General features: G+C 38.6%; 1 protein-coding gene across 1 annotated transcript in view; it reads left to right on the forward strand.

Annotated features, from left to right (window-relative positions):
- The window catches only part of LOC306888587 (la-related protein 6-like), a gene marked incomplete at its 5' end in the record, with an annotated part of 13,081 nt that extends 380 nt beyond the window's left edge, over nucleotides 1-12,701 (forward strand). The window contains 4 exons of the mRNA XM_079447012.1: nucleotides 1-147; nucleotides 4,862-5,054; nucleotides 6,472-6,933; nucleotides 9,233-12,701. The exon at nucleotides 1-147 is cut by the window's left edge and continues 380 nt beyond it. Coding sequence (XP_079303138.1) covers nucleotides 1-147; nucleotides 4,862-5,054; nucleotides 6,472-6,933; nucleotides 9,233-9,859 — 1,429 coding nt within the window. The 3' untranslated portion in view covers nucleotides 9,860-12,701. The remainder of the gene's footprint in view (nucleotides 148-4,861; nucleotides 5,055-6,471; nucleotides 6,934-9,232) is intronic.
- Nucleotides 12,702-16,164: the final 3,463 nt, after the last annotated feature.

Here is a 16,164-nt window from a genome sequence, read left to right on the forward strand (position 1 = left end):
CACCGAGGAGCCGCGGGAGATCAGCGCTCCGGTGACCATCACCGTGGCCATCCAAGCGGCGGAGGACGAGGAGCCTTCCTCCAACACCATCGAGCTCCAGACGGGCAGCGGCAGCGAAGACGAGGTCGCCAGACACGATAAATCCAGGTAGAGCACTCCAGTCCTTCAGATTCAAATCAGCCTCGCATATAATCAATCTGTTGGTTTCCATCGGTTTCTCCAGCCGCGCTTACAGGCTATAAATAGATGCGCTCACCATGCTTGACCCCCATGAAAGTGCATGTTTGTAATTGTGATTCAGAGCCTGTGTGTGTGTGTGTGTGTGTGTGTGCACCTGTCGCTGCTCTTCAGGTAGGAATGGGACCAGACCTGTTGCTCCACCAGCTCCATTCATCTATAGATGCATCCACTCCTATGGTCCACCAACATCATAGCCTATAAGACCCTGGAGCACAAAACCAGTTATAAGGGTCAGTTTAAAAAAAATAATAGAGATTTATACATCATCTGAATAAATCTTTCCATTGATGTATGGTTTGTTAGGATAGGACAATATTTGGCTGAGATACAACTATTAGAAAATCTGGAATCTGATGGTGCAAAAAAATCTAAATATTGAGAAAATCTCCTTTAAAGTTGTTCAAATGAAGTTATTAGCAATGCATATTACTAATCAAAAATTAAGTTTTGATATATTTACGGTAGGAAATTCACTAAATATCTTCATGGAACATGATCTTAATATCCTAATGATTTTTGTCATAAAAGAGAAATGTATAATTTTGATCCATACAATGTATTGTTGGCTATTGCTACAGATATACCTGTGTTACTCATGACTGCTTTTGTGCTGCAGGGACACATATGATGTAATGTCTCATCATAGCTATACACATTATACAATATTCACTGGAAATACATTCACTTACAGTCTCATGGTGGCCAAATACTGATCTGTGTGTGCGTCTGGATCAGTTTTTTTTTTAATCTTCTAGATGCAATGGGCCTACAAATCCTTCTTAACTTAAAATGTGTCGTGCTCATGAACCTAGTTGCACTTGAGTAGCGCTCCGTACGTTTGGCCACTTTTTGCAGGTTTTTTTTTTTTAGTTAAGTTTTATTCATTAATACTTTCACTGATGGCATACAGTCATAAACAGCAGGAGTTGTCTCCATCAGCTTCTCTGATTAGGAAAGAAATCCAAGACACTGACCGCGAGTGATATGATGGACAAGATGGCCAACACTGTTACACACTTTGAGGACATTCTAAGAACAGAGGTGACGGCGATGCGGAATGAGTTCGCTTCTCATGTCGGTTGTTCAGTCGCTATGCTCTAAACTGGATCTTCTTACAGGAGAGATGAGAGAACAAAAGAAAGTTGTTGCAGATCATGATAGGCGAGTAGCTGCGCTCGAGCAACAGGTTGTGGACTTACAGGATCTCAATAGGTGCAGCAATCTGCGACTGGTCGGATTGCCTGAAGGTTCAGAGAAAAGCTCTCTACCGACGTGGCTCCCGTCTCTGGCGGGCGAAGAGATTGAAGTGGAGCGAGCGCATCGCGTGTACACAAGGCTCTCCTCAGATCGCGCTAAACCACGGGTTTTCATCTTTAAACTGCTGCGTTACACGGACAGGGAGCTCATTCTGCGGGCCGCCAGACTTCACGCCCCGGTGAAAACTTCAGATGGAGCAACGCTGTCTTTCCAGATTTTTCTCCAATCACCACAAAAAGTGCATTTGTGCCAATTATGGAGATGAGAGACGCTGGCATCCAGAATTTTCTCCTTTATCCTGCAACGCTGAAGGTCATTCTCAATCAAGGTGAACCTAAAATGCTACACTCCCCAGAAGAAGCAAGAGATTTTCTCAGATCCCATTCATCCACCAACTCCGTGAGCTTCAGCTGGACATTTGCTGTCTAATCAGAGAGGAGATGCTCTAAATGGTTAGGACGGTCTCTTTCACTGTTCACTTCTTAATTCATAGTTCATTGTGCATACAGTATCGCTTACTGATTATGATATTGTTTCTAGTTTTCCTCTCTCTCTCCCTTTTTAAAATTTATATTTTATTTTATTTATTTTTAAATACAATACTACCTAGTCAGTATGTGACTATGGGGCCAATGTTGGTGCTTCAGTAAAGTGCAGGTTCTGTTGAGGCCACGGACCATATCAAGGGGTGCTGGCAGATCAAGGTTTGTTCTTGGTTTAATCTGCCATAGTTCATGGGAATGTTTTTGTTTTTTTGAATGGTAACGGGGAGGGTGGGGGGTGGTTTAATGGTAGACTCAACTGGTTTTATTCTCAAACTTGTATTTTGTCTAATTATGCAGTAATTCTGTTTCATACCTATGACTGACCTTAATACTCTGAGCTGTAATATTAATGGGCTAATGGCCCTCACAAACATACAGGTTTTCTGGATTTTTTTTGCGAAGAAAGATTGATATAGTGTTAGTTCAAGAATCCCATTTGAAAGAGGAGGATATACACCGGTGTAATAAGTTTTATTTAGTGGTATCTCACTCATCTTCAGATACTAAAACCAAGGGTGTCCTGATATTGGTGCGGAGGACTTTAAATATTACTCTTAGATAAAGGTTGTGATACAGATGGTAGAATAACACATAAAAACAATAGTGGAGAATAGGAATATTGTATTTCTCTGTTTATGCACCTTGTACTCCTGACCCTACTTTTGTTTTCTCCGTTTTGTCAACCGATCTCTAGAAATGTTTGGATTTTGAAGTTGTATTGGGTGCAGATATGAATTCTGTAATGTTTCATATCCTAGATAGATCTGGACCAAAGGAATCACTCTCAAGGTTTTTTTGTTGTTTTTTTTCTCTGAATATGAATGTCATCTCCTAAGTGTAATCTGTTCACAAGGACCTTTAGGCACGTTTTCGCATAGTTTTTTTGGGAGGCTGCCCTTCTCTCTAATCTTTAGAGATTCAGCTCTCTCAGGACCGGTTATATTTGTTGGGTACTGAGATATGTTTGACTCTGCGCCATTTTTTCATGAATGACTTCCAACAAAGATCTTTACTGTTAGCTGCTCTCACAGCAGCAAAGATTGCTGGTCAACCGCTGGAGTCCTCCTCACACAATGGACGGATGAATCTGGACTGTGTTTGTTGGACATTGTGTCGGTGGAACGCTCAATTTCTCGTGTGCATGGATCTAGTGTGGAAACTAGAAGCTTGTCATTCAGCGTTTGTCATCTTTTCTGGAACCATGTGAAAATGATTTTATAATGGGTTGGGGTGGGTTCTGGATTTGCACAGTTGTTTTGTTTGTTACTGCTGTTTTAGGAAGAAAAAATAAATAAACTTACCCATATATATATATTCATGTATAAAGACCCAATTTATACTCCTTTATAGTAAACCAATGGTAAAATATTTACTAGGCCTATCTATTAAGTTACAGTATGTTTTTCTAGTCACTATGGTATTATGTGTATTTAATTCTACTTTATTAATATAAATGTATTGTTGTACTTTAATTTGAATCTATTTATAGTACATTTTTATAACTTATTTTTATACACTTACACTTCCTGCAGCCCCCAGTTTTTCAATCCTTCTGTGTACTTTTTAAATTTAACTAAAATATATTTATTATAATAATAATAATAATAATATTAAAAGTTTTTTGCATGGATACCCAACCTTCTCTTGCACCCCCCCCAGTTTATCCATTTTCACAGTTTTTATAAAAAAAAAATTCTTTCCACTTTTTAACATTTTAAACACTAATTTTATAATAAAAAACCTTTTGAATCTAATTTATCTATGCATTTATGTACTTAAATTGTTACTCGTTTTGTCTATTTTTCCACGAAACCCCCTTAGCTCTTCCGTGAAACCCCCTGGTCTGCTCACTAATGTCCTCAGTGACCGCAGCAAGCACTGACCTCTGGCTTATCATCAATGCTGTTGATGTGCAATTAAACCTGTCCCACATGACCTCTTGAGCACTTTCCCACTGCGAGCGTGAAGTGTGATGCGAGTAGTTGTGCGTCTGCGGCCCACGGCTGCGTCTGCATTGTTGTGGAGCACTAATGAGTCGGCTGATGCTGCTATTGTGCTCCACAGCAGTGGGCGGATGGTGACGGGCCGCTTTCTGTGCTTCAAGGGCTTCCCTGCCTTTGCTGGAGTTTGCGTGAGCGTCCCGAGCGGATGCGTTTTAAAGGTTGTGGGCTGGAAGAGAAGGCAGTGAGTCATCAGTTTAATTAGTTTTCTGAAGGTTCTCTCCAGCAGACGGGGAGGCAAGTGTGGAATCTCACAGAATAGATGAGGTTCGTGTTGCTGCTGGAAGATGAGCTGTGTGTGTGTGTGTGTGTGTATGAGAGTGAGTGTGTGTGTATGAGAGTGAGTGTGTGTGCACTTGTACAGCTGAGTTTTAGACCATTGGAGTGAGGACAATCTTGTAAAGTGAGGACATTTTGGCCGGTCCTCAGTTTCTGAGAGCCCTTTAAAGGCCTGTGTGAGGGTCAAGACTTGGTTTTAGGGGTCAGGTTATATTTGGGTAAAGAGTAGGTTTAGGGTAAGAGTTTGGGTGAGGCACTTAGTTCTGATGGTTAGGGTAAGGAGCTAGAGATCATATTGTCAATGTCCTCACAAAGATCGCTATACAGAGGTGTGTGAGAGTGTGTGTGTGTTCTGTGGTCAGATGGAGAGGTCTCGGTCTCAGCGCTGCTCGTGTGTTGTGCTCGTGGGCAGTGAGCTGTGATGCTCGTGTTTTGGCGCAGGCGGTTGGATTGTGGGGGAATCTGAGATTTCAGGGGGCTGATGGGAAACAGACTGGCTCCCTGCTGCGGATTGATGTGTGTTTGGTGTGTTTCTCTCAGTGGCGCGGGGACCAGCGGCGGGGAGGAGGAGAGCTGGCAGCCTCCGGACCCAGAGCTCATTCAGAAGCTGGTGGCGCAGATTGAATATTATCTGTCGGACGAGAACCTGGAGCACGATGCCTTCCTGCTCAAACACGTCCGCCGCAACAAGCTGGGCTTCGTCAGCGTCAAGCTGCTCACCTCCTTCAAGAAGGTAAATGCTTCATGTTCCCGTTCTTCCAGATGTCATGGCCTGAAAAACACAACACTTAACTATTTATTTTACTGAAAGCCATCACATACTTTAACCAGATTTAGACATTTAAAAGTGTCACAATGAGAATGATGTAATAACATTGATCTCCCTTCACTCTATTTGCACAAGTGTCACAAACATTTTATAAACACATTAGTTTTCTCTCTCCTTTTTGCTTTGAATGAATGTTTGTGATTCATCTGAGAGCGGGTTCATGACTTTTTTTAAGGATGTTTTAAGAAAGTGAACGAGAATAATACTCGTGGAAGCACAACCTTTCAGTCTCTGATGAATGCTAGTAAATGATGGTTTTGTTGGGCTGTTAAAAAAGGAACAGACACTTCAAAATGATCCACTTTAGCTTCCTGTTTCAATAAATCAAGCATTTGTCAAATCATTAGCAGTACTCTGCTCTAAATCAACTCTATTTCACGCTGCTTCTGATGCTCGTTCTGGAGCGATGCCAGATCTGGTCTCTCGCTGCCGTTTCTCTGCTTTATCAGTCTCAAAGCTGTACTTTTGATGACAAGGGAACATACTTTTCCTTTGAGACATTAATACTGAATGGTCTGCAATCGTGTCTGAATGAATGGACCCTTTTCACAGACTGTGATGCATTTCTACAGTTATTAAATCATCATTTACAACACTATACTTAGTGTTTTCTTACATTTAAAATTAAATTACAGAAAAGTAGTTAACCCTTTCAGTGAGTTTCTAATACAACAACACTTAAGTTACAGCATTTGATCTCTTTTGACCAACTGACCAAAGAGATCAAAACTGTGCTATTTTGAGACACCATGAATATGAACTAAATGCACTTTTAGCATACTATCTTTGTATTTAAGAAATGTATTTAGCTACCACTTGTAGTACACTTGAGTGTACTAGTGTATGAAAGATAGGTTCAAGTGTACTACACGTGGTAGCTAAATACATTTCTTAAATACAAAGATAGTATGCTAAAAGTGCATTTAGTTCATATTCATGGTGTCTCAAAATAGCACAGTTGAGTACACTTAGATGATCTTAAGTTTATCTTAAGGAGTACTAAAGGATCATTTTTAGTGTAAGTACAAAAGTAGTGCGCGAAAATAGTGCACTTTAAGTGCATTATGGAAGTATACTTGTTTTTCACCTGGGAAGCTAACTGACTTGTATATTATTGCTCTTGTTGGTTTTGATAGCTTCTATTGAACTCATTTGTAAGTTGCTTTGGATAAAGCGTCTGCTAAATGACTAAATGTAATGCAAATGTATGTAGTTTCGAGAAAATAGCAGTTTTTAAGTATTTCAGACTCAAAAGGTTTAGTAAATGCAGGTGTATTTTGTACAGTGTACCTGAAGGAGTGCTCTTGTGTCTGTTCCTCAGGTCAAGCACCTGACGCGGGACTGGAGAACCACAGCGTACGCCCTGCGGCACTCCGAGCTGCTGGAGCTGAACGATGAGGGCCGTAAGGTGCGGCGCAGGACGACGGTGCCGGTGTTCGCCAGCGAGTCTCTGCCGAGCCGCATGCTTCTGCTCAGTGAGCTCAAGCGCTGGCCGGAGCTGGGCTTCGCGCTCGGGGCCGACGGAGAGGCAGGGGCCACCCAGCAGGAGCGGCTGATGGAGCTCCTGCTCAAGGCCTTCGGAAACTACGGGCCCATCGCCTCTGTGCGGGTTCTCAAACCTGGGAAGGACTTGCCGGGCGATCTGAAGAAACTGAGCGGGCGTTACTTGCAGCTGGGAACGGAGGAGTGTGCCATCGTGGAGTTTGAAGAAGTGGAGGCTGCGATGAAAGCCCACGAGGCAGTCGGTGGAGACTCGGGCACTCGAGGGCCGCTGGGATTGAAGGTGGCTCTTTTTTTGTAACATTTTTATTGTGTAACAACATGGAAGATAACATGAAAATATTCATAGAAAATACATTTATGTGACCCTGGACCACAAAACCAGTCAAATCACGAATAAATAATCTCTCCATTGATGTATGGTTTGTTATGATAGGACAATATTTGGCTGAGATACAACTATTAGAAAATCTGGAATCTGAGGGAGCAAAAAAATCTAAATATTGAGAAAATCTCCTTTAAAGTTGTTCAAATGAAGTTCTTAGCAATGCATATTACTAATCAAAAATGAAGTTTTGATATATTTACAGTAGGAAATTTACTAAATATCTTCATGGAACATGATCTTAATATCCTAATGATTTTTGTCATAAAAGAGAAATGTATAATTTTGATCCATACAATGTATTGTTGGTTATTGCTACAGATATACCTGTGTTACTGATGACTGCTTTTGTGCTGCAGGGACACATTTATATTTTAAGTATAAATATCTAAAAATTCTTGAATCAGGATGCATTTACATGACAATTAAATTACTTAAGATGTCTTGTTTCCTGAAAAAAAATAATAATAATTTTTTGTTTAGCTTTTGAAATAAGATAATTTTTCCTGTTTTTAAATAAAAACTAACAATTTGGATGATTTTAAAATTTTCCAAATTTTAAATATGGATTATTTAAGCAAAAATATCTGCCAATGGAGCAAAAAAAAAAGTTGTTTAGCCTTTGAATTTTCTAACCCCACTGGCACATACGTTTGCTTGGTTTAAAAACAAAATTTGGATCATTTCAGGAAACAAGACGCATCGTAAGTAATTTTACTTGTCAAGTAAATGCATCCTGATTCAAGAATGTTTAGATATTTATACTAGAAAACAAGACAAACATAGTAAAAATAGTAATATTTTGCAGTGCATTACCAGTGTTGTGAAGGTCACTGTGGAAGTGTAATAGGTTACAGATTACAGTCGTGTAACTACACTAGTCAACATTAGAAGTGGATCAAAAGCTTTCAAAGTTATCCTAAAAATAAAAACCAAAACGTGTTCTTGTCTTAGGACACCTTTTGAACTTTTTTTGGATCCACTTCAAATGTTGACTATTTTAATTACTTTAATGTAACCGATTACATCTGATAACTTTTTATTACTTTTCTAAATTTTACTTTTTTTTTTTTTTTTAACTGTTAATCATTTTGAAACCTTTAAAGTGGGCTGGGTTAATCTTACAATAGTACTTCAAAATCCTTCACTTAAATGAATATCATAATTTCAAAGCACAGCCACCACAGAATCAGACTTTAACATCTTTTCTTTCTTTGAGATCATTCTGAGGTTAAATACAGAATCATAAGATATAGTTTAATAGGAGTTCATTTAAAAATAAAGCATACACAAACCCAGATAGGAAATAAAACCGTTATGGAATAAACATGTATCCAGAAATATCGGTGTCATATTTTAGAGCCGTAAATGCAATTTGGGAAAGAAATAAATCAAATCTATATGTGTGAAAATATTCAGATGTTAGTAACATTTTCATAAGTAACTAATTTAATTACATTTTTTCTCAGTAGCTGTAACATTAGTTACATTTTATTTTAGGTTACACTTTATTTTAAGGTGTCATTGTTACAGTGTAATTATACATTTAAGTACGGAGTAATATTAATTAACTACATGTACTTAACATATGTGTCCCTGCAGCACAGAAGCAGTCATCAGTAACACAGGTATATTTGTAGCAATAGCCAACAATACATTGTATGGATCAAAATTATACATTTCTCTTTTATGACAAAAATCATTAGGATATTAAGATCATGTTCCATGAAGATATTTTGTACACTTCCTACCGTAAATATCAACTTTTCATTAGTAATATGCATTGCTAAGAACTTCATTTGAACAACTTTAAAGGAGATTTTCTCAAAAAATTTTCTCTTTTTTGCTCCCTCAGATTCCAGATTTTCTAATAGTTGTATCTCAGACAAATATTGTCCTATCATAACAAACTATACATCAATGGAAAGATTATTTATCAGCTTTTCAGATGATGCATAAATCTCAATTTCCAAAAATTTACCCTTTGGGTTACTTTCATTAATTATGCATAATTAATTGTTATTATAATACTAAGTACATGTAACGTGCAACAAGGACATCTTGAAATAGTGTTACCTTATTCTGTAATTAAATTATTACATGTAACCAGTTACTTTCTAACACTATGCATTACCCAGTTTAAATTGAGTATTAATTGATTCTGGGCGTTAACACACATCTGTCTCTAAATTTGAAGGTGGTTCTAATCGGCACCAAGCCTCCCAAGAAAAAGATCCCAAAGGACCGAGACGAAGGAGTTGGAGGTGTCCGCAAGAGCCACTCGCTCAACAGCCGCGTCCGAGAGCTCCAGTATCACGGCGGAGACGACTCTGCCGCAAGTTCCTCGGAAACGGAGAGCACTCCCACCTCGCCGCGATTGGCCCGTAAATCACGCTCCTGCAACAAGCTCAGCCCCACGAGCGCCGGGCCCAATCACCTGAGTCCGGTGGTGTCTCCGCGCTCCAGTCCCTGGAGCAGCCCTCGAGCGAGCCCATGCACCCAGCGCAAGACGCCTCTCTCGGGGAAGTCTCCGCTGGTCAGCGAGGGCCGCTTGAGCCCCGAGCCGGGTCGCCGGTGGGCGGACTATTCCTCGGACAGCAGCTTGACCCCCTCAGGAAGCCCTTGGGTCCAGCGGAGGAAGCAGGTGGCCAGTCAGGAGAGCAGCCCGGTGGGAAGCCCGATGCTCGGGAGGAAGGTCCAGAACGCGGATGGTCTTCCTCCAGGCGTGGTTCGACTCCCGAGGGGTCCGGATGGGACGAGAGGTTTCCACCCAGCTCCTTCCGGAGAGCGAGGCAAGGCTGTATCCACGCAAACCTGTCTCTAAAGACCATCCCTCTCGACCCTCGCACTCTCAAAGCAAAGTCATGACATCTCTGTAGGACTGGCCTGTCTTTTTTTGTAAAACCTTTTTCTATATGCCGTTTTTGTTAACGTTTTATACATCTTAATTTCTCACTGAACGATGGCGTCACGAGGGAAGCTGTTCTGAAAGTGTTTGTTTTAAATCGACGCTGTATTTTCCCGTGTAAATGTTGTATGTGTGTGTGTGTGTGGGTCATAGCGTTCGGTTCTTTCTGATGATGGAGGCCTGGTGCCGGAAATCTACACTAGTCGACATTTGAAGTGGATCAAGACAGTTGTCCTAAAACCAAAATGTGTTCTTGTCTTAGGACAACTCTGAACTTCTTTTGATCCACTTCAGACGTTGACTGCTGTGTATTTAGTTTTATTTGCTTTAACTTCCATTGGTTTCTGCCTTCAAAGTGCTTCTCATTTTAGTGATTGATTGGGATATTTTTTTATTATTTTGTTTCTCGGTTCTTCGGTCGAGTCCTCTCTGTGAAAGTGTTTGAGGTTTCGGTCCTGAGCACACATGCCTCGTATCTGCCTTCAGTCTGAGTGAAGGCAATGCACCGTCTGCTTCCTTACTGTACAAATAAATCACTACAAACGCAGCTATCTGGGGTATCGCTCATTTCTTCAGAGCCAATATTCTGTTGCTTTTGGCCGTTTTGATTTGCATATCATTTGCTGTTTGGGTTCTCTGCTTCAGATTGTTTATTGCACAAAAAAAGTATTGATATTACAATGAACTGCATGAGCCCAACAATATGCAGAAGTATTAACTGAAAGGGAAAAATGGCACTGATGGTTATGTAAATGCATTAACAGCAGAAGTGTGATTTTTACCAGTCTAACACATTGAACAAACACTGGGCTAAATATTGTTTTTGCATTAGCCATATTACCAAGCGACGTTAGTTGGTGCCAAGACTTATTTGCATCATACAAACACCATCAAATGCTTTTCTTATGCATTTACACTCTTCTACACCGCTGCATTCAGTTTGCATCTAGCATTGTTTTACCCCTGCGGAGAGCTGAAATAAAAGGCTGGTCTTTTAGGGAGAAGGTCAGCTCTGCTCTCTTTCTCTGAGAATCTCAGTAATCTGACTGTTTGAGTTGAATCCGTCAGCGGTTAGGGTCACTAACTCTCAGGACCTGGATTGTAACCGAAGTGTTTAATCTGCAGGAAAGGTGATCCTTTTTCTCCCGTTTCCTCGAAGATGATTCTATTTGATACATTGTGACGCTGTAATGTTTCTTAGCAACCGTCTGATCTCCGCAGGATGCTGAGATGATTGTGAGCCAATGCATGTTCCAGTTCAGACACATTTTACAGGTCACATGAATTCAAAGCTAAATTACACCTGAGTGGAGAGACTATTCACAATGCAGTATTCTCTGATAATGTGCATTATTAATATTAGTGAGTGTGCTTTTATCTGCATGCTCACCTGAATCACACTGGGCTTAATGAGCATTTTGTCAAATAACATTTCTAGTTCATTTTCTGGTAGAGATACATCTGCATTTCCAATTAAGCTGGCAACATCCTTTGGCCAGATTGTCCATTTAGCAGAGCACCGAATAAAAGAGTCTCATGATTTATCCATCACAAGCAAATCCTTCATCTCTGTAATGGCTTCGGTGTAATTTAAAACTCTCTGCTTTTTGGCAATTATATTCTGTGTTCGGTCTCCGACTTCAAAATATCAAAGCGATTTCTGAATTATGTGGCTCATGACTAACAGCATTTAACTTGGGAAAAATACACCGCTATGAGCACGCGCTCAATTAGGTATAATGTGATTTTCCAGAACTTTCACCGTCTCTGTTCCTCTCTGGTGGAACCGGCTGGAAACACTTCTGACATCACTAAACGATCCATAAGACCCAATCCTGTTCTCTTACTCTGCTCTTCTGTATCTTGTGCACTTCTCTTGCTTATACTTCAAACTTTCTGTTGTATATTAAGGACTTTGAGATAAATTGCATCTGATATTCCTTTGGAAGTCACTTTTGATAAGCATCTGCTAAAAGAAATAAAACATCAGTGAGGAATAACATCTCATCCGGCATTTTGTCAAATTATGTTTAAAGTCAAGATGAAACCTAAGTAGCAATAGATCTTTTCTGCCTTATGAGAATATAATGAATTATCAAAAATGCTAATTTAATATGTAAATTGTTGACAGTGAATTACATGAAAACTGTAGTTAGTAATGTAATCTAGGTTATTCATTTTAGGTAACTTTTGTAGATTACTTTTAATCTAACTTGTTTTAAACGCACCATTAACTGTACATATTGCTAAAAAAAGAGAGAGAATGTATCATAAAATGCATTAAACATGACATTATACTGGTTTCCCAACTGGGCTTAATGTAAGAACTGCAGTGGGTTTGTGAGCTGATTAAAAAGCTAATAATTAAATCATAAACTAGAAATAATTTGTTTACCTGCATGTCAATGTGATCTTTAACTGAAATCAGAGAACTGTAAACATGCCAAAGTGTTGGTCAATTATTAAAATATTAACTTATTTCAAGTAAATATTTTGTCAATAGGGTTTGGCTGAAAAAACATTTTGCATTATATGAGCAAACATAAACAGAACTGACATTACATGCCCAGAGTGTTTCAGGTTAGAAATATCTTTGTTTCGACTTCCAGAATTAATATTGAAGACGGTGTTTCACAGCCATTACCACTGTGTTAATTAACTTGCATAATTATTTCATGGTCTAATTTCTTGGTGTTTATCACTCAAATTCCAATCCATGAAGCTGTATAGAATTTTTAGAAAATAAAATTTAAGAGTGAAAAAAAAAAAGAATTGGAGAGAATCAAATTATGAATAAATGCTGCCATTGTGTGAATAATATGCAATGTAATCCATAAAGTAACTAATCGAATTATGAGCATTTTAAATGTAATATACAGGTGCATCTCAAAAAATTATAATATAGTGGAAAAAGTTAATTATTTCTTGTAACTTATTTCAAAGTGAAACTCTCATACATTTTAGATTCATTACATGTAAAGTAAAACATTTCAAAAGTTTTTTTGTTTTAATTTTGATGATTAGAGCTTACAGTTCATGAAAGTCAAAAATCAGTATCTCAAAATATTAGAATATTTACATTTGATTTTCATTAAATGACCATCTCTACAGTATAAATTCTGGGTATCTCTTCACAAGCAACAGGGATGACCGCAAGCTTGAGAATACTGTCAAGCAAAGCTGATTCAAACACTTGTGAGAGCTTCAGAAGGAGTGGACTGAAGCTGGAGTCAGTGCATCAAGAGTCTCCACGCTCAGACGTCTTCAGGAAAAGAGCTACCAAGCCACTTCTGAACCAGAGACAACGTCAGAAGCATCTTACCTGGGCTGTGGAGGAAAAGAACTGGACTGTTGCTCAGTGCTCCAAAGTCCTCTTTTCAGATGAAAGTCAATTTAGCATTTCATTTGTAGATCAAGGTCCCAGAGTCTGGAGGAAGAGAGGAGAGGCACAGAATCCATGTTGCTTGAAGTCCAGTGTGAAGTTTCCACAGTCAGTGATGATTTGGGCTGCATGACATCTGCTGGTGTTGGTCCACTGTGTTTTCTGAAGTCCACAGTCAACGCAGCCATCTACCAGGAGATTTTAGAGCACTTTATGCTTCCATCTGCTGACAAGCTTTATGGAGATGCTGATTTGCTTTTCCAGCAGGGCTTTAGCACCTGCACACACTGCCCAGCAAACTCGCCTGACCTGAACCCCACAGAGAATCACTGGGGTATTGTCAAGAGGAAGATGAGAGACACCAGACCCAACAATGCAGATGACCTGAAGGCAGCTATCAAAGCAACCTGGGCTTCCGTTAGGGCTTCCGTTACACCTGAGCAGTGCCACAGACTGACCACCTCCATGCCACGACACACTGATGCAGTAATTCATGCCCGACCAAGTATTGAGTGCATAGAAATGAACACACTTTTCAGAAGCCTGACATTTCTGTTTAAAATATCCTTTTTTTTTATATTGATCTTATGTAATATTAAAAAATTTTGAGACACAGAATTTGGGGTTTTCATTATGTCATAATCATCAAAATTTCAAGAAATAAAGGCTTGAAATATTTCAATCTATGTTTAATGAATCTATATAATATATGGGTTTCACTTTCTGAAATGAGTGATAAAAAATATTGACCTTTTTCACGATATTCAATTTTTTTTTAGATGTACCTGTACGCTAATTACAAGTACTTAATCTGATTATTAATCCAGCTCTGTTTGTAAATAGATAGGGTCATGTTTGGTAGAACTGCCTAGTATACTGAAAAAAATGATACTAATTTTTTTTAAGGTAAGTGGTTGCAATCAATCTATTTTAGAAACATTTAAATAATCAAATTAAGTTGACTAACTTTCAGCAAAATTTGTTTATTTAAATGTAGCTAAAATAAATTGATTGCAACCACTTACCTTAAAATTTTTTTGCAAATTCAATGAATCATTTTTTTCAGTGTATATACTGCACACATCCTTCAGTTTTAAAAAGCAAAACAATTAATATATATACATATAGAGAGAGAAATGTCAGAGTAGAATGATTCCGCTGCTGCATGACTCCACTTCAGCCGGTGACATCTCAGAATTGAGTTATTTTGCATTTTAAAGCTTGCAACATTTGGAGGTCTGTTGAAATAATGGAGCTGACAGCACTTCTGCTTCATTTTGTACATGGAAGGTCAAGTTGAATGAGTGCATTGCATTGTGGGATACAGTATGCACTGCACATTTTGTCAAATGTAGTGAATCATCCAGGTTCATACAGACAGAAAGCGTGCATAGAGTGCACAGTACACACATTATACAGTGCAGAAACCGTTTGAGTGGTAATGTGTTTAAAACATGCTCCTGCTTCATTATATAAGACTGAAAACACATCAGAGAAAACAAAAGCATCTGTTCACGGAGAAGATGAGATGAAATCTACGTCAAACGCATTTGTCTGATCTAATGTTGTCATTACTAATTAAAGATGATTATGGATGGAGAGTATAAACGGCTCCTGATCCGCTCAAAAGGCACTTTCTCTGGAGGGACGTCGTTAAAACAACTCTTTTGTTTATTTCTTGGCCAGTGTTCTTTACCTCATTGGATTATTGTTTTCTTTATATTTATTTAAATCCCTAGATTTTGGTGGTTTTTTTGTTTCTGTAACCAATAACTTTTTCCTTAATAAATAATGTTGCAACTGAAATATTGGTTTGCTCGTGTGATCCTCTTTATGTTTCGGTCAGGAATGATCTGTCGTGACAACTACTATAGTCCTTTTATTAATATTCATCTTTTTATTTTAGATTTTCCATTTTAATTGTTAAGTTATTATTTTTATTTTAGTGTTATTATTAGTTTTGTGTGTTAGTGTTATTCTTTTAGTAACTTTGTGTTTTTAATTTTTACTATTTAGTCTGTAAAGTTATTGTATTATAAAATGTAGTATTAAGTTTAAAATAAGTAAAAGGCGTTTTATTTATTTTTCATTAAAAAGTTAATTTTATTTTAAATAATAAATTTTTTTCAGTTTTGAGTCTTAGTTAACTATAATAACCCTGGTGCATACTTCACTCTTATTATAGTTTATTGTTAAAATAAGCTTTAACTGGAATAAAAAAAATTCATAAATAATAAAAAAAACAAAACCATTTGATTTCAGCTAGTTGCAAAGGAAACATATCTCATTACAATAAAAATTAATACGAACTGTATAGACATTAAAAATAAAATCCCCGTTAAGCACTTGTTTCTATCATACTGTACTGTTTAATAGCAGCTAGCAGTATATACCATGTCCAGCCGTCTCTGTGCTTCATAACACAGAAAGTGAAAGCGGGAGGAGAAGCTGTGGTCGGAGGTCCGGATGAACTAAAACACAGATGTGTGGAGATATGAAGAGAAGAAACGAGCACTTACATTCAGTCCCAGTGACAGATTCTGTGTTTGTTCAGGCTGAAACACGACCAAAGAGCCTGAAGGGTCTCGAAACGCCCCGTTCTGACCGATTATAGAAGATGTTTCACATTCTACAGATATTCAGAGCTGTTTAACTCTTCCATCACCAGTCCTAGTGCTGCTAGTGCCTTTACCAGAGCCGCTGTCAGCTGCTGGACTAGAACACAGATGAACAAACCAGAGTCAGACACTAACCTGTCATTCCTGGGAGATTGTTTCAGCTTTATGCTCAGTTTAGCTTCCTATCATCATGTCTTCATTCATACTAGTGCAAAAAACAT

The sequence above is a fragment of the Barbus barbus genome (genome assembly GCF_936440315.1).
Source record: "Barbus barbus genome assembly, chromosome: 22".
Lineage (NCBI taxonomy): Eukaryota > Metazoa > Chordata > Actinopteri > Cypriniformes > Cyprinidae > Barbus > Barbus barbus.